The 25013-nt window shown below is 31.7% G+C and overlaps 1 protein-coding gene across 2 annotated transcripts in view; it reads left to right on the top strand.

Moving 5' to 3' along the window:
* The first annotated feature begins 9499 nt into the window (after window positions 1-9499).
* The window catches only part of LOC139511645 (dual specificity mitogen-activated protein kinase kinase 7-like), a 30082-nt gene continuing 14568 nt past the window's right edge, over window positions 9500-25013 (top strand). Inside the window, exons 1-11 of one of the 2 annotated variants that reach the window (XM_071298601.1) lie at window positions 9500-9730; window positions 12629-12743; window positions 14227-14293; window positions 15120-15233; window positions 15541-15660; window positions 16323-16430; window positions 17325-17376; window positions 21778-21905; window positions 22589-22669; window positions 23201-23343; window positions 24614-24659. In XM_071298601.1, coding sequence (XP_071154702.1) covers window positions 9553-9730; window positions 12629-12743; window positions 14227-14293; window positions 15120-15233; window positions 15541-15660; window positions 16323-16430; window positions 17325-17376; window positions 21778-21905; window positions 22589-22669; window positions 23201-23343; window positions 24614-24659 — 1152 coding nt within the window. In that variant the 5' untranslated portion in view covers window positions 9500-9552. The remainder of the gene's footprint in view (window positions 9731-12628; window positions 12744-14226; window positions 14294-15119; window positions 15234-15540; window positions 15661-16322; window positions 16431-17324; window positions 17377-21777; window positions 21906-22588; window positions 22670-23200; window positions 23344-24613; window positions 24660-25013) is intronic. The other variant, XM_071298603.1, reaches the window with a different exon arrangement.

Below are 25013 nucleotides of genomic sequence, written 5' to 3'. Positions count from 1 at the left end.
ATGTATTTATGACGTTACTTATATAGCAATGGCTAGACGTTAGAATAAACACGATCTATACACAACGCATTTTATCTACTTTACACAACAACAGGCATGAATAGTTCGAAAGTTTTTTTTGTTATCTTAGTTCCGAAAAAAGTAAAACCACTAAAATACTGAACTCCGAGGAAAATTCAAAAAGGATAGTCCCTAATCAAATGGCAAAATTTTAATATATTTGCTATGTAATAATACAATCCAGTTTCTATAATTAATTTTATTAACAAGCACATCGTGTGATGGTCAGACTACAGAAAGACAATATGTGCATAAGAACTTCAATTGATCTATTTAATTTAAAACGTATTTAAGAACGTGCAGACATGTGAGAGTTGATGATCTGTCAATTATAATTACTGTAACAGATGATACGATAATAAAGTGCGGTGAACTTTATAACAAAAATCAGAAGCCCAAAAACACCAAACGAATGGACAACAACTGTCAGTCCCCGACCCGAATACATTCCTATGTAGAATTGGTGGATCCAACCTGGTTTTAAAGCTAGCTTAACTCTCACTTGTATGACAGTCGCATCAAATTCCATTAGACGACACTTGTTAATTGTTAAATGTAAATCAAGCTATGAGACACACTTAACTGTTTCTGTTGGATCTTTATTTTTATAGCGGAAATGGAAATTAAAGTATGAAGCCAGTTGCAATTCAATCTTTTTGAGAATCTTCTGTACAAAGATTACCTCATATAAAAAAGGAACAAATCCAAAAATTGAGGGACACACTACATCTGTATTGCTAATAGTTATCAAAGGTACCAGGTTTATGAATATAATACCGGCAGCATAAGCTCGAAAACTCAAAAGGAGTTATTTGAACAAAGTTTGACATCGTCAATTTCTTTCATTAGGAAAGAAAATAAAATCCTGATAATGTGTACATCCGTATTATTAGAACTAACGTCCTGTATTTATAAAAAAAAAAAGAGTTTCAGATGGGAACTAGAAGATAAGTGGGGACAAACCATGTTTAGCCTCCGTTTGACTTATTGACGAAAAAATGGACAGTGTAAAACGATATACCGAGCGATATTTCGTGTCAAGGCAAAACAAAAACGAAAACAAAACAAAAATTCTCTGAGTGAGAGGTTAACATAAATATAGGCATCAGTAGTTTTCCATTTTGCAAATCTCATAAATAGATTAAGAAGACGAATCAAGGTTACATGTGCGCATCTGGTGCAAGAAAATTGGTACCGTTAATTTTGTTACTACCACTGGGTCGATGCCTCTGCTGGTGGACTATTAGTCCCCGAGGGTATCACCAGCCCAGTAGCCAGTACTTTGGTACTGGCATGAACATACGGATTTTTTGTGTTATTAAAATTTGCTGTTACAAAATATTAGAAATGATTATAAATAAAGGAATGTATCTCCCTCATGCAAAGCTCTGATTCCTTTCACGGATTTGGCTATACTTTTTGGACCTTTTGGATTATAGCTCTTCATCTTTTATATAAGCTTTGGATTTCAAATATTTTGGCCACGAGCATCACTGAAGAGACATGTATTGTCGAAATGCGCATCTGGTGCAAGAAAATTGGTACCGTTAATTTTATTACAAAAAGAGCGAGACCGGGTAAGCATCTCCTGCTGTGCATGCATCACCATCAGTAAAAATCCACAATCACATTGTCAAGTTCAGTTGATTTTTTTCGTTATAACTCTGTTGTGTCAGTTTTTGTCGAAGGACCATACCACTACAAATGTAGTCTAAGATATGATTATGCACATAAGCAACGTGTCTATTGAGACATGTAAACGCTTTGCGTTGGAGCAGACTAACAATCTATTCCTGTTGAATACATATTCAACTACACAATATTGTCACACCCTAACGGAGAATACACTGCGGAAATTTATATTCTCTGAAAATGCCGTTGGAATACAAAACTTTGCAAGGTACACATAGAGAGTAATACCTTACAAAAAATTTAGGTGACAGTAGCTAATAGCCTCATAAATCGATCAAGAAGAATACAAAAAAAGATGAAATAGGATGAACTCAAGAAGGTCTGAAGCGGGGAGAGCCGACATGATAAGCGCATAACTCTGATTGAGTAGTAAGGAGAACATCCCTGATAATGAAGTAAGTTTTGTGTAAATATTAACGAGCATAACTAATCAATTGAGGTACTACATGTCAAACGATGGAACATGGAGTAGATAACTGTTTAGATAGAAGATATTTACATTTGGAAAGTTAAAATGCTCATGTTTGTCATGAACTCTGTTTCGGAGTTGTTCATTTCTGGCGGTGTTTAGAAAAGGGTCCAGATATAAGTCAAACCCACTAGTTTCGAGAGAGTTTTCCACTGCCTTTTGGATGACGTTTCATCTCTCAGAATTGCATTTGACCATGTACAAACCACAGTGCAAATCAAGATTGGTAAAAATGAACCCCGATTCGGTAGCTTCAAAACAGTTGGTAAGGGTAACATGAACAGGAACTCGTTTTAACTACAAATGCTTAACAGCAAAAGATGGTTTTTCACAAATTTTCATAAAATTAAACCACAATGCATCATGATCAAGCAAGTTTAATCGTGAAAATTAACATTCTGCCAATATGATTAACAAATTTGGACTGTCTATGTACACCATAGCGCGTCTGGCGTACTAAATTATAATCCTGGTATCTTTGATAACTCTTTACGATAACGATCTCTTCAAAATGTAACGCTAAACACTGTCATTTTGAAACACGATCAACGAAATAAACAAACACATTTAGTGCTAAGAACTATACGTAATCCCTAATTGGAATTTCAACACATGTTCTGAAGAAAAATTGGACAAAACCACACCGGGAAATAATCGGGATATAAAAGTCACACAAGTGTATCTTAAAATAAGTATTTAGATCAGTATCAAAAAACATGTGTATATAGAAACGAAAAACTACAGATCAAAAGCTTATTCCTATTGTGAAATAAATCAATGTAGAAGAAAAATGTAGGCATTTTGCATAGCAGGAGTTGATATTGATAATAGGCTGAAACTCGCAAAAAAAATGCACTTGAAACAGAAAACAACAGAGTAACTGATACTTAGCAACTACATAATGCATGCGCTTACATGCTTCCCTACATAAATATTCCATAGGAATGGCTAAATTAAGATGGTATTTTAAAACTATTTACTGTCAAATAGCGTACAGTTTAGATTAACTTTTGTGTACATGAGTTACAATTTAAAATATCAGTTAATGGTAGGGTTATTATCCAAAGTGAGAGTGGTGCATAATAAATGATGGTACATACGATCATTATTGGTATTTCAACTGTTAATTATCGAGCAATATCACCCGGAACAAACTATGGCTGCATGTTTTCATCTTATTTGTATCTAAATTTAAGGTAACTTTTTGTTCAATATGAACTGTTTCTAACAACCTCGAGTTCGTGGAAAATAAACGAAAAAAAAAAACCAAAAGACAAACAAGAATCTAAAGACACTAGCTGGAAAGACTGGAGACGAAGCAAAATAAACACCGTTTAAGATCCGTGGTGATATTTGTGCTTTGGGAGGGTACACAGATCATCCTCCACATATGGCACTTGTCTAGTTGCTCGTGTCAATAACAATGTACCTTTGTTTTACTTTCATTGTTGACATTTTTTTTCTTTAAAGAACAGAACAAGCATTATTTATGCGTATTCCATCTCTAGCTAAGGGTTGAATTGTAGGTCACATGAATACGGATTCAATTAAGTCCGTCGATACTTCTGATCTCCCTTTGACGAAATTGAACCATACTGACTGTTATTCATTCACTTTTTCTCTTTCATTAATGATAGAACAAAAGTCGTATTTAAATGTGTTTTATGTCTCGTTGCTAGTGCTCCTTTAACATTTAAAAGCCGGTTTGAATAATTTTATATTCCTTCATAACAGTTTTGCTATGCCATCCGTATTGTTGTCTTAATAGTGGAAGTGTAAGCTATTCTACTTTCTTGGTAAATATCGATATTGATTTGTCTGTCTCGAATTTGTGAAAAAAAAATCACATTTATAAATCACATGAAACTTCCAATGTATATTAAAAAAAGTTAAACATTTTGAACAGTGGTATACTATTGTTTATTTTTTATATTATTAATATACTTTACGTGAACTTATTTTTTTTAAAGAAAATCAATTATATTATCCAAATCTTCATAAATGCACCGATATTGTATTATTGATTTCCAAGACACTAATTCGCCGATATTTCCCAGTACGCAGTGACCTTTACTATGAAACCTCTCGAATTACTTCGGCCACTACACAGGTCAAGAAGTGCAAGGGAGAAACTGTGATGAAAGAATGTCAACACACGTAAATGTGAATAGAAGTAGCAGTTTTAAAAAAATGATACAACAAATCATTTAGAACAGCATACATCACTCTGATTCGAACAAAAAATTCTCTGAAACTGATATTATCAAGATGCTTGATTTCTTGATTGACAACATATTTGTTACGTTCGGGGGACGCGTTTTTCAACAGACTGTCGGCATTCCAATGGGAACAAATTGTGCCCCTCTACTTGCCGACTTGTTTCTTTATTATTATGAGGCTGACTTCATGCAGGAACTTCTTAGGAAGAAAGATAAGAAGATTGCAATATCCTTTAACTCTACTTTTCGCTATATAGATGATGTTCTTTCACTAAATAATTCAAAATTTGGTGACTATGTGGAACGCATCGAGCTAGAGATAAAGGATACTACAGATACAGTTAAGTCGGCCTCATATCTTGACTTACATCTAGAAATTGACAATGAGGGTCGGTTGAAAACAAAACTTTACGACAAAAGAGATGATTTCAGCTTTCCAATTGTGAACTTTCCATTTCTAAGTAGCAACATTCCAGCAGCACCTGCATACGGGGTATATATCTCCCAATTGATACGATATTCCCGTGCTTGCATTTCCTATCATGATTTTCTTGATAGAGGGTTGCTGCTCACAAGGAAGCAATTAAACCAAGAGTTCCAAATGGTGAAGTTGAAATCATCCCTTCGTAAATTTTACGGACGCCACCACGAGTTGGTTGACCGTTATGGAATAACCGTTTTACAAATGATATCGGATATGTTCCTTACGTTGTAAATACAATCCCCTTCCCTTTCATGAATGTGACCTACCGAATTATACCATTTACCGGATTTGTTATCACATAAGCAACACGACGGGTGCCGCATGTGGAGCAGGATCTGCTTACCCCTCCGGAGTATCTGAGATCACCCCTAGTTTTTTGGTGGGGTTCGTGTTGTTTATTCTTTAGTTTTCTATGTTGTGTCGTGTGTGGTGTTGTTTGTTTGTCTTTTTCATTTTTAGCCATGGCGTTGTCAGTTTGTTTTAGATTTATGAGTTTGACTGTCCCTTTGGTATCTTTCGTCCCTACTTTTAGAAACTGTCAATGGACTAGTTTAATTAACCTTAATGGGAACGCATGGATATATAAAAAAAACAAATGGCACGGCTCTTTCAATTCACTTATCTGTCACGCTTTCCGTGTGCTCTGTTTGATTTATTTATCAATGTCAGGATCTGGCAAACTTTGACATTAAACACATCAACATCCACTGGATGAAATATTTTTATTTTCGTCAGTTTATTATAAATGTGTAATAAATATAGAAAAAGGGTGCATGCACGGCTAAGTTTAGTATATATAGATAAAAGAAGATGTGGTATGAGTGCCAAATGAGATAACTCTCAATCTAAGTCTCAATTTGTAGAAGTAAACCATTATAGGTTGAAGTACGGTCTTTTAAGGGCCCCAAAAATGACCATTCAAACAGGAATGCATGCATTAATCCAATAAGCTCGATAATATTTAAATTTCAAGAAACTCGTTTCATATATAGCTAGTACTTTACATCTAGGACCAATTAACAAAGGTAGCAGTCTTAGTTTAACTAATTAAGCAATATCTTTGAATTCTCTATTATGTCATTTACAAAACACGTTGGCTCCAAAAAAAAAGTCAAAACGTTCTATAAGGTCAACTTTGTATCATGTGACGAGTTTGAAACCACCTTGTTTGCCACAGTAAATGATACAACACTTGGACATTTAAGTGACATAATCAAGCCATCGTTCAGCCTTCCTAATGCAATTGGCCAGTTATCTTTATTTTGTTCTTGTTTCGTTTTTATTTCGTCTTTTCATTAAATTATTATGCACGAACTCGAGTGCACGAACAAGTTTGGAATTGTTGTCAGGAGATAAGGGTTGCACTAATGACAGGATGATTGCCCGGATAGTGACAGGACGGTTGACCGGACGACATATAAATAGTCATAACTTTTTTGTTATCCGATAGATTTGTTTAATATTTGTAAACCTGAAAGATATTAAACTATTTTTTATGAATATAAAAAAAAAAGAGGAAAAATATTTATTTTTGAGCAAAAAAAGTTGACCGGACGGTATTCACACTCGCCAATATACGCTAAATATATATTCAACTGGTTGACGACAAGTGTTATATCTCTTTTGTTTTACAATATTTGTCCATGAAACTCAGGAATCTGTGAGATTTATAAATATATTATACGAAAATATAAACTTGATTGCAAAAAAACGTGTTTTTCTCAAAAAAAAAGTTGACCGGACGGTATTCACCCTCGCCGATATACGCTATATATATATTGAAATGGTCGACGACAAGTGTTGATATCTCTTTTGTTTTACAATATTTTATCATGAAATTCAGGAATCTGTGAGAATAATAAATATTGGATACGACAATATAAACTTTATAGTGAAAAAAAAAGTTTGTCTCCAAAAAAAGTTGACCGGACGGTGTTCACATTCGCCGATGTACGCGTTAATTATATTGAACTGATACAAATAAGTGTCAATATCTTATTTGTTTTACAATATTTTTACACGAAACTAAGAAATCTACGAGATCAATAAATACTTGATATGAAAATATAAACTTTATAGTAAATAAAAATGTTTTTCTTCAAAAAAAGATGACCGGACGGAACAAACATTCGCCGTTAGCTATATGCCTTAATATAAGTTGGTAGACCCAAGTGTTTATATCTCTTTTATTTTATCAAATTTATGAAATCTGAGAGATCAATAAGTACTTGATATGAAAATATAAACCTTATATCAAATATGTTAAATGTTGTTCTTAAAAAAAAAAAGTTGATCTGAGGGAATTAACATTCGCCGATATTATTATTTAAATATATTGAACTGATCAACACAAGTTTTAATATCTCTTCATTTTTATAATATATCTGTCCATGAAATGAAATAATTTGTGAGATTAGATAAATATTTTACAAGAAAAATAAACTTTAAAGTAAAAACAATGAGCCCAAAATGTTTATGTGAGCGAGTTCACCAATGCATATTAGAAGTAATGATATTTAATCAAATTAATCTAATTTTGACACTTGTTGTAATCACCAATCAAGCCAAATAACATGTCATTAAAGTTTTCACACCTGAGATATCAAATACATTTAATTGAATTACCTTATAATCAGTTGGTAATTAGTATCCAATTAAAGAAGAAATTTTATGAAGTTCAGGATTTCAGATTAACATTTAACTCACCTAATAATAACTATTCAATTGTTCAGTCATTTATGCTCTGACTTTCAACCAGTTCAGATCACACAAATTAAAAGATGAATTAATCAGAAAGTGGTCAAAACCGGTAGTAGTATACTTTGAAAAGATGGAAAAGGACATTCTTACTCACAGTGGCAAATGGGTAATTGATAAATACCAAAACCTTTATGATCCATATTCTGGCATTACCAATAATGCATGTGAAAGCATGAATGCAGTTATAAAAAGGCGTAATGAGAGAGCATTTGATTAAATGCCTTGAACTGGGATACTTTTCTAAATTCCCTCAATCACTAAATTCTTGTGCTGACTCAGTCAAGATGCACACAAGAAAAATTGAATGTAGCTGTGTTTGTGGTAAGCCTGATATATTGGAAAATATGTTTGGATGTGAAGGCAAACGAGGACGTGTCACTTGCAGCAAGTGGGTTCACCAGAGTTGTTCCAATGTTTTAGGGGACTGGCTCTGTGATGAACACCGTTCAACTGTCTAATTTGTATGAATTTGTGTTTGTTTCCTGTATTTGCTTTGTGAATGAACCACATTTGTTTTTTTGTAATAACGATGTAATTTTGAAATAAAAGGTATATCCTGCTCGAAATTCCCACTTCCACCTCCCCGTTGGTGAGCAGGGGGCAGAATTATTCTGGCAGACGGAAGGGGTCGGTTAACAATTTGTTGCCGCCAATTTTTACCATTTGAACAAATTGAAACAATTTCATTTATTCGATAGTAATATAAACTATTAACTATAAACAAGGATTTCTAACTATACAAATCCTTGCTATAAAGGTTATTTTTTCATAAAATATTGCTATTAACAATATTATAACCAAAGAAGAGATATTTTAGTCTTGTGTCGATCAGTTCAATATATTAAGGCATATATCGATTGAATGTAAAATCCGTCCGGATTTAAATATATAGTTTAATTTTTCGTATAATATATTTATTCATTTCCAATGTTCATAAATTTCAGGGACAGATATGGTAAAAAAAATAATATTAACACTTATGTCAATCAATTTATTATTATTAACATATATCGGCGAATGTTAGCTGTCTGGTCAACTTTTTTTTTAAGAAAAATAAGTTTTTTATCATAGAGTTTATATTTTCATATCATATATTTATTTATCTCGCACATATCTCAGTTTTATGAAAAAATATTGTTTACAAAAAAAATATTTACATTTTTTGTCGCTCAGTTCAATATAATCAACGCGTACATCGGCGAGGGTGAATACCGTCCGGTCAACTTTTTTTGCAGATTTTTTTTCTTTTTTACTTTAAAGTTTATATTTTCGTATAATATACTATTCAATCTCACAGGTTCCTGATTTTCATGTACAAATATTGTAAAACAAAAGAGATATTAACACTTGTCGTCGACCATTTCAATATATATATAGCGTATATCGGCGAGGGTGAATACCGTCCGGTCAACTTTTTTTTAAGAAAAACACGTTTTTTTGCAATCAAGTTTATATTTTCGTATAATATATTTATAAATCTCACAGATTCCTGAGTTTCATGGACAAATATTGTAAAACAAAAGAGATATTAACACTTGTCGTCAACCAGTTGAATATATATTTAGCGTATATTGGCGAGTGTGAATACCGTCCGGTCAACTTTTTTTGCTCAAAAATAATTATTTTTCCTCTTTTTTTTTATATTCATAAAATATAGTTTAATATCTTTCAGGTTTACAAATATTAAACAAATCTATCGGATAACAAAAAAGTTATGACTATATATATGTCGTCCGGTCAACCGTCCTGTCACTATCCGGGCAATCGTCCTGTCATTAGTGGTTCCCAGGAGATAACTGTAAATATTTAAAGCGCACAAATGATTTACACAAGCAGTTTACCGATTCCGATTTTATCATGTGATCAAAATGTCTTCGACTCTACAGCAAAAAATAAATGAGTTAGAACGAAGATTGAAGCTTGAAAACAAATCAAGGGATCATGATAGAACAAAACCTATGGTTATGGGAAATGATTTCCCAATTTCGAGACCACCAAAGGCAGAATCGGGACACCCTAGTCCTGCTAGAAGACCTAGACCTGGGCGTACGTTTTCAGTTTGTTAAACATAAACAATGGAATTTATTGCCCTATTAACACAATTTTGCCGACTTTATCCCTTCAAACAGTCTATTGTATTTAAAACTATACAATTCTTTAGCTTCTATTCGATACATTAATCTTATATTCAAATTATAATGAAATGACAAACCTGGAATTCAGCATTATCAGATTAATATTTAGCTTTCATCCAACTATTTGTTATCATTTGACTGTTTTGAGCTTGTTGCAATAAAATTAGTATTAGATTATGTAAGCAGAATTGAAAATAAAACATTAATAGAAGAAGTAAAAATATTTTCGGACAGTCAAACAGCTATTGGAATTTTAACATTAAACTGGAAAATTGAAAATCATCGATCCACTTCACATGAAATTATTTCCCTTATTAAATCAATCCAAAAACACCATGGAATAAAAATTAATTTTGATTGGACCCCAGGACATGCAGATGTAAGAGGAAATGAAATAGCTGATAAACTAGCTAAAGAGGCAGCTAAAGAGGCAAATCAAATTCAAAAAGAAGCTCATATTACAGTAACTAAACAAGATATTAAAACAGCAGCAAGAATTTTAGTAAATAAAAAGTGGCAACATAGATGGGATAATAGTGATACAGGAAGATTTTATTATAACTTTCATCAGACCGTCAGCAAAAAATCTACATTTGATTATCCAGAACATAAAACAGCAAAAATTATTAGAAATTTAAGATCCGGATACTACCTAAAAAATTACCAAAACAAAGTCAATCAAAATATAGACCCCAAGTGTGAATGTGGTCAATTAGAAACTGTGGAACATTATTTATTATTTTGTGAAAATTATGAAGAGGCAAGACAGAAACTTATACATGAGATATACTTTAACACAGGATCGTTGCATATTGATTTGGAACTTTTATTGTCAATGGAAAAAAAACGACAATGTCTCCGTCTCTAATGAAACACTAATGCGATTGTTGGGTGACTTTATTCATGTTATTTGCGAGTCGCGCCGGTTTGATTAATGTAATGTTAAATTTTTTAATTTTTTTTTTCCTTTAAATTTTCATGTTAATTAATAAATGTATATATCTTTTTAATTTTTGTAAAAATATGTTAAGCAGTTGCCACCTAATAGTATATATCTTAAAGTACAAGTGAGTTGTTTACCAGAGTGAAATATATACACGCTAGACTTGAAAAATTACAAGGGAGACAATCCAGTGTCAACAGCGACACCTACAGAATACAGAATACTGTTTTGCAAATATCAAGGATTTGTATATACAAATACTTGCAAATATCATTATAAGCATGATAAAAATGTGAGCATTTGAAGTATTAATTAATGATTCCCATGGATGAATTGATTTGAGTGGCATTTATACAGTGCCAATTAACATATACATGTATATGTACAGGTAGACTACAGTTGGATTGATTGTTTGATTTTGCTTTGTCCAGTGGCAAATTAATCCCTTGTGGCAATATTTACCGCGTAAATTAGATATTTTCCAATTTGGCCGCCCTAAGAAAGTCTATCAAAGCATTTCAATGCTGTTTGGGTAAACATGGCCTGAATCGTGCTTTAAAGTCTATCTTTGAATTTTGTACAAATTCTACATAGAAAACCATATCAAGGAATAAAATAAAATAATCAGCCTATCTTCCTACATGTATACCTATATCCTGAAAACCTCAGATGGGAAGGGTTAAAAAAGACATTTTTAATGTTGGTCTAAAAAGTAAGATATTTTCAAGATTCTGAAAGGCAAATATGTTTTCTGTTCAGTTACTATTGACTTCAGATTGATGGAATAGGGTGGTACAATGTAGAACACTTTAAAGCAATCAACAAAGGCGAGGAATCTTGCACAAATTTTATGTAAATAGCATTAATACGGATTTGATAGGGATTCTGAGGGCAGCAAAATCAGAAAATCACTCGAACATGTGCTCAAGCACAGAATCTCAAAATTATAGGAATTTATTTTTCGCTATTTGACAAAGCAAAAATGATCAATCAATCAAACCATAGGTACATGTACATGTAAAATGAACCTCATTAATAATTTGCTTACAATAACTATTGTGAATTTTGAAGTATTGACTAGAATATAAGATTATTCTATAATCGTTGGGATTACATGTGTACCATGAAAATCTGCATACAAGTATATACAGATATCAGAATGCAAGTTTTATTATTGGGATACTCACTCATCACATTAGTCACATCCTCATTTATGTTAATCTTGCAGTAATTTCTGAAATTTCATTATATTTAGTTTAAGACTCATTTATTTATTTTTTCATCAACTGAGTTTGGATCATTGTACAAGTATCAATTCAAGTCTACAAGTCAGACTTCTATACATACTTATAATATTATACCATTGGCAGATGAAAAATTAACCTGACCACAACGGTGAACAAACTGTACCCCATCAACTAATTACCGTAACTTTCTTTCTTTAAAAAATTGAATCATAGTTATATGTAAATTCACAAGCTCGTTCTAGCATCACTGATGAGTCTTTTGTAGATGAAAGCATGTCTTAAAAACAAAATGTTCAGTCAGGAATCTGATGAGTTTATTTTCTTCACTCTAGCATGACAAATTGCAGTTTCACTATATTAACATTTTATCAATGCAAGTGAGCCTCTGTATAGAAGTGAATGTAGGACAGGAAGTATGAAGATTTCATTGTAAACAAATATTGTGGTCCTTAATGCCAAGATAATGATATACAGAAGCAAAACACAGATGAAAATGATACAGACATGAACCACATCATCTTTTAATTACCTGTAACTCGCATGTGTTGGAAATGTAGGCAGTTTATTGTTTGCCTCTGTCTATTCTTATGTGTTATTGTTTTGTCATTTTCTGTTTTAGTGGGTGAAATAGGGACTGCATTTTCTAGGCCAAGTTCTGCACCTCCTCCTGGAAGACGAAGACCAGCAGCTAATTTAGATTTAGGAGGAAGTAGAGCACCTAGGCAGTATGATGGGTAAGAATTCATGTAAAACTTCTTTACAGCCGATTCCATAGAGTGTGTAGGGAAAGGTAAAATACCTTACCTAATAATGTCTTCACGGTTCAGTTAACAAGCAAGCTAACCAAGGATTCTACCTTTCCCTACACACTAAATGAAATTGGCTGTAAATCATGATGTACATGTACAGTTACATTAATATTACATTGTAATATGTTTAAGTATTCATGTACAAAAAACACAAGTTTAATAAGTGTTGTGCAGTGAAGCAGTTAAAATAATCTTTTTAATACTGGTAGAAGCTGAGGAAAAGTATGCAAAATGATTTTATTTGTTTCAACATAATGAAAAATTCAATGTATTTAAATCATGTAAATATCTACTAACCAGAGGTAAGTTTTTCGACAGATTAAAAAAATGTTTACACTTTATAACTCATCACTGTCAATCTTCTGACCAAAAATGAAGTCATTGACATTCTGTTAAGCAGCACATGTCTTCAAGACAGTGCTATGGAGTGAAAATTCTTTAAGTGCAAAGATGTGAACATTCTTTTAGTGCAATGAAGTGATTTTTTTTTAAGTGAAATTAATGAAGTGAACATTCCTTAGATCTTATCCATGTTCATAACATCAATTTGCTACTTATAATTACTCAGATAGGCAACTTACAAAAAATACTTCGTATAAGACAAGTGTATTACCATTCTTATCAAGAAAACTATTAAATGAAAAATTACACAAGGAGAAAAAAGTGCAGTATTGACTATCTGTTCTTCCTATACTTATGGACAAAGGGAGACAACCCGATTTAAAATATTTGCCTGAATATGTTTCTTTCCTTGTACATTGTGATAAGATATATATATATTGATGAACAGTATAATTTAAAGTTGTTAAAATGAAATTCAATTCAGGTAAAAAAAAAATCTCTCCCTGTTTTTACTCTCTACCATTTTGATATACAAGAAAAAAGTGTTTCAATAAGCAGAATTGATGCATGATAGAAAAAAAAATAACAGAACTATTCAAAACCGATTTCTCAACTTGACCTCTGCAAAAAAACTTGTTTCTAATTAAACAGGTATATAGTTGTAAAAGTAAAAAGATCAAGGTTAAACAAATTAAAAAATGGCATGATTTTATTAAGATTTGGGCTACAAATGTGCATAGCTTTAATAGTATAAAACTGAGAATGGAAATGGGGAATGTGCCAAAGAGACAACAACCCGACTATAGAAAAAAATAAAAAACAACAGCAGAAGGTCACCAACAGGTCTTTAATGTAGCGAGAAATTCCCGCACCTGTAGGTGTCCTTCAGCTGGCCCCTAAATTTTATAGTGCATAAATGTCTTATTTACAGAATAAATAATTTAAAAATTACTCTAGTTGATCTAATTTGTACCAAGCTTGCTGTGAAAAAAACAATCAATATTTTTTTCTCCCATAACGGTAAAATATACACCTTAATGTTTATGTATTCTTATTCTATTTGTAGAGCTGAAATTGAACAGAAATACCAAGATATTATGAAGATGACACAAATACTAACTTTTTATGGTCAGGTAAGTCAATATAATCTAGCATTTCTGGAACATTGTGAGCTGTGAGATTGATATCAGATCAAACTTTTAATCCAAGATGAGTCACTTACTATTGATAATGTTTTTCTTTTTGAGTGATTGAAAATTCCAAAGAGTAAAAAGTAAATATAATTGTGAATATGTAAAGATTATACGATTTATTCACAAAGTATCTTATAGATATATTTAGTGGTGGGTTGATGAATACAGAATATTTTAATATGTCATATTATTAATCTAAGCTTATTTTATGCATTTATATATATATACAAGTCTAAACATCAACTCAACAATGTTAGATCTGTTAATTTGCTTTCGCAAATATTTGGTTTTTCCCTCGCCGGGATTCGAACCCATGCTACTGAGATATCGTGACACTAAATTGCCTGCACTGTAACCGGTGCACTAGGTCACAAGACCATCTGGGCTCCATAAAAATGAAGCTTTCGGTGGCCGGGTGTTACCTTTCCACGTCAGTTTTAATCTAGCATCGTACTACAGTACATGATATATATACATGTATATATATATATAAAAGATGACAATTTTTAAGAGAAAGAGTTTAGAATAAAATGCTATCAATTTTTTCAAAGTTAGGAAATATATAGCTGAATTTACATGCCAATGGCACAAATAAAATTTCTCATCATGTAATTTTTATTTTGTATGAAAATGCTGATAAACCTGTTCTGAAAAAACAGGAGAGTACAATGTATGCTCAAGGACATGTTTTCAGTATTCAGGAAGTTAAATCTGTGCTCATGTTGGAAGAGTTTGATGTATTTGGTACTCATGTTTATTTTAATAGAAATATCAAGCTGACATCGCTGAGCTGGAAGCAAGGGGAGATCTGGGTCATGGAACATGTGGCCAAGTGGTTAAAATGGAACATAAATCGACAGGTCATTTAATGGCTGTTAAGGTATGTTGAATTTTGACATACATTTATTAATATCTTGTGTAGTTAGTGTAGTGTACAATTTCCGTGTGACTTCATTTAAGCCCTTACCATACTTCAACATGTCCCGCAACAGGAAGTAATTGTTTCCTAGAATTTCATATAAACTGTTACCTCTTTTAAAAACAAAATAAAAACCCTTGAAATAATTTTTAGCATCACATGCTTTTTATTGGAACTGTTGGGTTTGTGTTATTGTAAAATATATGTTATTATGTTAAACAAAATAATGAAGATTTACATTGTACATATTATTTTTTACGATTTTCAGCAAATGCGTAGATCTGGTAACAAGGAAGAAAATAAGAGAATAATAATGGATTTAGAAGTAGTATTAAAATGTACAGATTATCCTTATATTGTACAATGTATAGGATGTTTTATAACAGCGGTAAGTACAATGTATAAAGTATTACTTAACTTCAACAGTCTTCTCCTCAGAAAATTCTTACATCATCCTGGTAAACAAGAAATTATGAAATACCTTCTAGAAGTTATAGCATCTCATCCAAAACACTATGTATGAGATAATAATTTCAGATATTTTCACATTCTAGCAATATATTATAGCATCACATTACATTGTACCATGATGCTAAAAGTCCCTTGGGATAATAGTGGCCTTTGCACAGTAAAATCATTGTAAATACTCTGCAGAAATAGATTTAGGGTGAGCTATATATTTTGTAAATGTATATATAAGCAGCTGATTTTTTACATGTCCCACTCCCAAGGTTGCCTATAGCTAGTTTGAGGGCTCTGACTTTATTGAAATCCTAGATCACTTCTGTCGTATTCAATTGACAAATACCTTTGTTCACTCTCCTATATATCTTCCAAGTTCTGATTACTTTTAATTTTTCCACCATTCTTCAATACATTTGTATTTGTTTTGCGAATGAATTTACAGTACCCTCCAAAAATATCGATAAAAATGTACTTCAGAAGAACTTTGTAATTGTAAGTGTATTTCTGACAAGAATACACATTTTATTGTTTATCATCACCTTGAACAATTGTATTGATAATTTATCAAATATTTGTATTTTACAGAGTGAAGTATGGATCTGCATGGAGTTAATGTCAACATGTTTAGATAAATTATTGAAAAGAACAAAAACACCAATACCAGAGAGGATTCTGGGTAAAATGGCAGTTGCGGTAAGTATGAATAGAGTGAACTAAACATTCCATTATTTTAAAGTAGAAAAATCCTACAACCTATTATGATAAAGTTAACAACAAATAAATTCTATTTAGACACTGAAATCTTTGTAAATAGATGATATGAAAGTAGGAAAATCTATTTATAGAAAAACATGTATAGTTCTGGGGATTCAGTTATTTTTGTGGGTATCAAACTTCATGTATTAAGGAAAACTTACATGATCGTGGATATTTAATTTCATGGTAGTGCTAAGGTATGCATACAAATCTATAGAAAATTTGGTATTTGTTGAACATTTAATTACGTGGTTCACATGTACCCCCGAAATCAACAAAAATTGGTATCCAACGAGCAACAATGAATCCACAGTACAGTAGTCTATATGAATGGAAATACAGATGACATGGGACATTTATGTCAGGGCCTCAGGGGGAAATGGATTTATCAAAAATAAATACACTGAGGATTTACATAGTACCCGTTTTTGTTGATTTCCTTTGTACAGGTAAACTTCAAAGACATTTTTTTCCGTACAGGTCTGAAAAATTTTCAGATAATTGCCATCATAGTTTAAAATTTACTCATTTAATTTTGGAACAATTAGTTCAACTAGATATAAGATAAGAAGATGTGGTATGAGTGCCAATGAGACAACACTCCATCCAATTCACAATTTGTAAAAGAAACCATTATAGGTCTTCAACACGGAGCCTTCGCTCACACCAAACTGGTATGGATAGAAGATGCTTTAGGTACCATAGTTTTCAGCCAGAAAAAATAGAGCACTTTATGTTTAAAAATGATTATCTGAATATTTAAAGAAGTTTTCAATGTTAGTTATGTGGTTAGTTTGAATTTTGTGTATGCATGTTATTTTTTGTTTACAGATTGTAAAAGCACTTAATTATCTGAAGGAAGAACATGGGGTTATCCATAGAGGTAATGTACACAAGGAACATCTGTGAGGGTCAATATGGGGTTTACAGAATAAAACATTTGTCACTTTAAAAAATAAAAGAAAATAAATATTAGAAGTTGTGGTATGATTGCCAATGAGACAACTTGTAAAGAAAACCATAAAACCAAAAATTTTGGTAAGAAAAGAAAAAAGCAGGTTGTGTATTAAAACAGAGCAAAGGATTTATGTGATGCTTTAAAAACTGTATGAATTAAAGGGCATACGATACAGTAGAGATCCCTCGTTGATTTAAAAAAAAAATTTTGATAGAAGGTCAATTTCAATTTGTACTTTTCAAATATGCAAAGAAAAAAGTACCTTCATGACTTACTTTTTGAGATAATTTTGTTCAAAATTTGCATAGTTAGAAGAAAATCCCTGAAATTTCATAAATAAGGACTTCTCAAGAAAGTAACAATAGTTTTGAACGAAAAGTCATAACTTAACCAGGTTTTTATACAGCCACAAAAGTTTTTTTGCGTCGTATAATGGTATGATGTTGTCGTCTGCGTCGTCGTCGTTCGAAGACGCATTTAGTTTCCAGACAATAACTTTAGTTTTAGTGAATGGATCTCTATAATTTTTTTGAAGAAGGTTCAATACCACTAAATGAAAGTCGAGATTGATTTGGGGGTTCACCTTGTGGTCCAAAAAGTTTAGGAATTAGGGGCCAAAAAAGGGCCCAAATAAGCATTTTTCTTGGTTTTTGCAGAATAACTTAAGTCTAAGTAAATAGAAATCTTTGAGATTTAAACATCAGGTTAATGACCACAATAGGAAGGTTAGGATTGATTTGTGGAGTTTTGGTCCGAACAGTTAAGGAATTAGGGGCCCTAAAAGGGCCCAAATAAGCATTTTCCTTGGTTTTCGCACATTAACTTTATTATGAGTGAATAGAAATCTATGACATTTAAACACAAGGTTACTAACCACAAAAGGAAGGTTGGGATTGAATTTTGGAGTTTTGGTCCAAACAGTTTAGGAATTAGGGGCCAAAAGGGTCCAAAATTGAACTTTGTTTGATTTCTTCAAAAATTGAATTATTGGGGTTCCTTGATATGCCAAATCTAATCTAGAATCTTAATATTTGGTCCCGTTTTCAAATTGGTCTACATTAAAGTCCAAAGGGTCCAAAATTAAATTTAGTTAGATTTTAACAAAAATCGAATTCTTGGGGTTCTTTGATATGCTGAATCTTAAAATGTTCTTACATTTTTTATTTTATTTATTTTGAATATTTGAGGCAGTTTTCAAGTTAGTCCAAATCGAGTTAAAAATTTAAACTGAATATATAGGGTTCTTTGATATGCTGAATTTAACAATATGTATTTAGATTTTTGATATTTGGGCCTAGTTATCAAATTGGACAGCATTTAGGTCTAAAGGGTTATAAATTGAACTTTATTAGATTTCTTCAAAAATTGAATTCTTTGGGTTCTTTGATATGCTGAATCTAACCATGTATTTTGATTTTGGATATTTGACCATATTAAATAGGTAAACGTCCAATTTAAAAGTTTTTAAGTTTAAGTTCTTAGACCACATTCATTCTGTGTCAGAAACCTATGATGTGTCAACTATTCAATCACAATCCAAATTCAGAGCTGTATCAAGCTTGAATGTTGTGTCCATACTTGCCCCAACTGTTCAGGGTTCGACTTCTGCGGTCGTATAGAGCTGCGCCCTGCAAAGCACCTGGTTTGTAAAATGTTCCCTTGATCCATGGCATCAACATGCTGAAACAAGTTTATGGTTAAACAAAATTATCATTTTCCTGATTAAGATTGAAAAGAAATTGACCATATTTTTGTGTCTTTTCGGAAGTGCAGAAAAAATTTGATTGTTGATTTTTTCTTGAAATTTTGGTGGAGTGTTTTTGAAACAGTACTTAATTGATTGCAAAAGAAAAAAATATGGGTCCTTGTGCTTGTTTTTTCCAATAAAAGCCATATACCTTAATTTTTTACGATGTCTGTCAGTATGGCGCTTAATTACGTTATTACGTTTTAATCGCAACAACGTTGTGTAATCATTCCCGCCGTGCACAACTACACTGTCAATTATATGCACGTGTTTTCCAAAGCGTTGATACTTATCATAAAAATTCATAAGATGGTTACTCGTTAAATGGCAAAACATTTGTGCTAAACGAAATTTGAACAGGAACTTTCATAATAAAAAAAGGATTTAAAAAAGGATTCTAGCAGAGTACGGCAAAAAAGAAAAAATGAGTAAAACCCATACCGCATAGTCAGCTATGAAAGGCCCCTCCCTACATGACAAATGCAAAACAACTCAAACAGAAAACTTACAGTCTGATTTAAGTACAAAACAATAAACAAAATACAAATGGGATGTACCATTACAAACGACACCATTGAATTGCAAGACCTTTTAACAGCATGTGAACGGGCGTTTTCTTGTTTTGGTCTATTACATCCAGATTGATATTCAATGTACACAAAAAAAAAATACAACCAATTAAACAAACTAACATTGCCAATTCTGCATCTTTTGGTTATATTTTGCTTAAATTCAAACCAAAACGACACCAATATATTTTTTTTAAATCTTTTTAACAGACTTTTGTTGACAATTTTTCATATTTATTATTTTATTTACGAATACGGGTGTTATACAACCTTGTCCACCCATGAGGGTCGCGCACATGCAGTCGGTTTTGTTATTAATTTGATAGTCTGTTAAATTTGGCCATACAATGACAATTCTCCATGCAGTTTGGAGTAGGCCAAATGCCCTATACACGAAAATAAATGAAGACACAAACTATTTTAATTCTTATTTTTTTTCAATTCAAAATGGTATTATTGACCTCGTTATTAATGAATGGAAATAACTGTTCTTGTCATGAAATATATTGCGCAGCTGTACATCATGCCGTGGTAATGACTTTTTGTATGGATTTCAATTCTCCCACCATGAGACCCGATTCGGTTACCCTACGAGCCATAGATTTTGTTAAAATTTTCTCATTAATCACAGGTTCATACGTTTTCTCATTTCTTTTAGTAACTTTAAAATAACATATTGATGTCATAAATGTGCAATTGAATATTTGCCGCTGGACGTTAAGCAGCTATCAATACTCATAATTAGCTATTGCAGCTTTTGTGTTGATGTCAAAAGTAGCAGGTCCTTTTGTTTTGAAATGTGTCTTATTTGTTAAAATGTTATTCAGCATTTTACAGTGTAATCAATGAATAGAACAGTAAGATAGTTCCCAAATCCTTGTAATTTTTCTTTCTCTAAGTTGATCAGATTCCGCTGTGCTGTGCAGTTTTTGCAAATATTCAGTGCTTTTGCCAGAGTAAAAAGCTCCACAATTCTTTCCATGTTATACTGTCAGTACTCTCTTCTGTGTCTATTACCATTTCTTCAATTTCTTCATGCAAAGTTGTATTTGATTTATTTTTGTTCATCTCTGGTATTTCCATTGATCTCACTGCTCTTCAGCGGATTTCTCCGTCTTTTAGAAACGTCATAGCCTTTTTTTTAAGCCGGTACTTTTTTTTAAATTTGCGCAACCCGATTTATGACGTCAGTGAATATTCCACGAAATATGACTTCAATTAAAGCGACTTCGCTAAATGTTAATGTTCTTATTAGAAATATTGCGAAATTACAACGTTCTGGTTACCAATGTCGCAAAAACAATGTGAAAAGTTTTGAAAACGTTATTATCTACCCCTGCTACTGTATCATATTCCCTTAAGGCCTGTGACAACAAGCTAGAAAAGTATGGGACTAGGCATTTTCCTTTGAAAATGTGTTAACATGATCAAAGTGTAAAGTCATCAAAGATTAAATTAAGATTGTAGTATAAATGAATGATTTCAAATTGAAATTGTGTATTAACAAAAAAGACAAAATTGAACAGAAACTAGTATCAAAGATAAACACATTTGCATTATTGATTCTAGATAAAACCTTAACAATGAGTTTATTGCATGGAAATACACAATTTAGTATACAACCTGTGATGTTACTGTTATGGTCAAAGGGAGACAATCAATATAAATAAATGATGTGGTATGATAGCCACTGACATAACTATCCACAGGAGTTCAAATAACGAGGATATAAGCAATTAAAGGTCACTTTATACTTCAACAATGAGATCAACTCTTACTGTAAATAGAAAATGTGCCATGCATTAGTATTCACAGTGTCATTGGTTAATATGTTACCATGAATTTTACCTCTCAAAAACACATATCATCTAGGGTATGTTGATGTATTTAAGAACAATGGATTAGGACACCATTTTCTACCTTCTTGGTTCACATGATTCTATTCTAGATAAATTGAGGAAGCAGATATGTGCATGATATTCCTTATTTTAATTTTATTCTCATTTTCAGATGTAAAACCATCCAATATTTTATTAGATGAAAATGGTACAGTAAAGTTATGTGATTTTGGTATTAGTGGAAGACTTGTCGACTCAAAAGCTAAAACAAGGAGTGCAGGATGTGCAGCATATATGGCAGTGAGTAGTTATTTTAATTTTGTAGAATGCCAATGGATATTCTTGTACAAATGACCATGTATGAAACTTTTGTCACATTTTTGTCAGGAAATATGTATCAGAGCACCCTAGAATTTGGTATCAAAATTCCCTTGTAAGCTAGCTTGACTGTGATGAGATTGTAAATGCATTGCCAATCAAGTTCCTATTTCCTAATACTTATATATAGCAAGGATATCAAAAGTGAGCAATAAATGACAGTTCAACTTGTTGTTTCTGAGAGTGATTTTGACCTGAATATGGATAAATTGAAAGACAGAAAATGTAACTTGTGTAAGGAAACAGAAGATGATAAAAGGCATTTTTTATTAGAATGTCCTTACTTTCTTTCAAAGAAAAGATGGATAATTTATTAATCTTTATGGCTATAAATAGAAATTGTTTTGTCTAAATTAGAATTTTAATCTTAAAATAAAGAACATATACTGTAAATTCAGAAATTATTGCGAAAGTGTGACTGGGTTAAAATCGCAATAATGGAAACTGGCATTTTGAATTTCTTATGTGAATTAAACGGGATTTTTCTCAATATTGCAAACATTAAAATGGCATTTAAGTCTATTATGGCAAAATCTTAATGGTAAATGCATGCAATGATTTCTGAATTAACAGTAGAAGGTAATTCAAGCAATTTTTATTTTCAGCCTGAGAGAATAGATCCTCCAGATCCACAGAGACCAGATTATGATATTAGAGCAGACGTTTGGAGTTTAGGAATAACTTTGGTTAGTGGAAATTAAATTGTATTTAATGAAGATGAAGATCTTTTTACTATTTATATGATTTAAGACTTGTTTATTGGAATAATACTTTATTTGAGTTACATGAAAGGGATTTCCTTTATTTCAGATATATTGCCCATGTTTGTTTTGTTTATCTATACTTCCCTCAATCAGTTCAACAACTCTTTTGAGATAAGTTGATTGGTAGATATCAGTTATAGAAAGATGTTGTGTGAGTTTTCCCTAATATAATAATATCCTGATTTTATTTAAATATTTGAAAATTGTAAATAATTCCTGATGGTTAACAATAAGAGATGGGAATTTAAATACATTGTAGTTATACATTTGTCTTAAGATAGAATTTTACACTAACTGCTGAAATTGTTATCTCAATACATGTAGGAAATATCTTAGACAATTCAAGTTAAATTTAAATGCTTTGATAAATCTAAAGCAGTTCTTTCAAAGTGATAAAAAAGGTATGAAAATTGTTGATTGTTTTAATTTTAATGTATTTTCCTTTCTTAACAGGTAGAATTAGCGACTGGTGAATTTCCATATAAAAACTGTAAAACAGATTTTGAAGTATTAACAAAAGTTTTACAAGAAGATCCACCACTGTTGCCACCAAGTCGAGAGTTTTCGCATGAGTTTTGTTCATTTGTTAGAGATTGGTGAGTTTTCACATGAGTTTAGATAATTTTGATTTTGGTATTTTATCAACTAAAAACTTGTAATTAAGTGTCGCCCATTCTCTCATACACATACGGTTGGAATAGTTGATGTTTTTTTCTCTTCCAAGATCATGGTCATAAAGTTGGTCTACGCCTATTTCTAACGTAAAAACAGTCCATCTGTTTTCATGCCATTTACAAAATTGGTGAGTTTTCACTTGAGTTATGTTCATTTGTTAGAGATTGGTGAGTTTTCACATGAGTTTTATTCATTTGTTAGATATTGGGAATTTTCTCAACCCTCCACCTTTTAATCCCAAGCAATGAAAACAACACTAAATTTCATGCATTGAAAGTGCTGTTCTGTATTTACCTTCATAGTGTTATAACACTCTTTAACAACAGTCAGATATCACATTGTGCTCTAGCAACAGTAAAACATTGCATTGTGTTATTTAAACAGTCAAATATTATATTGTGCCGTAGCAACAGTTAGATATTACATTTTATTCCACTGTATGCTTAATTTAATCGTTTAATCAGTTTTGAATTGGTTGAGACCATTCCACGTGACATCAAACAAAACTTTATATTACCCTCTGAGAATCATATTCCCTTCTGAACATCAGGACTTTCTTGTGCCACATTAAGCGTGGTTAATTAAAGTTATGTTTTGAACGATTTTTAAAATCATTTGTGATAGTAAAGTCACTATTGTGTTAAAAATATATTTCATAGATAAAATCAAAACAAAATTAATACATAATTATTTTTTGATTGGTACTGTTTTAAATAATGTTTGGAAAATTGTATGCAAATGATTTTTTTATGTTCAGGTACTTAGTAGTAAACAAAGTATAGGCAGTGGAATAAAACATTCATTTCTGACTTAGGTAGATATGAAGATTTGTTCACCCTCGAAAAGTCATATTTCCCTCAGACATGGCCCTCGGGAAATATTAATGTTCTCGGGTGAACAAATCTTCATATCTCCCTCAGAAACGGGAAATAAATGTATAATGTTATAATAGTAGTCCGATATATCATTGTGCAGTAACAAGTCATTACATAACCACTTTATGTAAGCATGCTTTTGCTGAGGTGAAGATACTTTGATTTTTAAGATTCATTGTCTATCTAAAAAACATATTTTAAATATCACTTAGAGCAGAAAATCAGAATGTACTATGTAATTTAGTCTCACAAATGTTTTTGTAAAGAGATTGGATTATGTCTTATAATATATCTTTGCTTGTTTTTCTTTGAACAGTTTAACGAAAGATTATAAAAAGAGACCAAAGTATAAGAAATTATTAGTGAGTACTTAGTTTTAGCAGGTTATACAATAGTTTTGCACAATAGAGGCAAAATATTTCTGTAAAAAAAAAAAAAAATCGTAAACAAAAATACAACACAATGTATCTAAATAAGGTTAAAATTAAACTAAAACAAACTACAAAAAGGCTGTATTAAATGGAACATACAGCAGTTATTTGTACTTGTTTAAAAAAAAATTACATAATTTCATCAACATCATATTTTAATTTTTAATTTGACAATGAAAATATTGTAAATAGACATGATAAATTAGTTTACTTGCATATTTATACCCCAGGGAACAATCTGACTGTCCATCAGGCTGTTCATTAGTCCTGTTTTTGTTAACTCAA

The sequence above is a fragment of the Mytilus edulis genome, chromosome 2 (assembly GCF_963676685.1).
Source record: "Mytilus edulis chromosome 2, xbMytEdul2.2, whole genome shotgun sequence".
In the NCBI taxonomy this organism is placed as follows: domain Eukaryota; kingdom Metazoa; phylum Mollusca; class Bivalvia; order Mytilida; family Mytilidae; genus Mytilus; species Mytilus edulis.
This window is presented reverse-complemented; position numbering and strand designations above follow the sequence as displayed.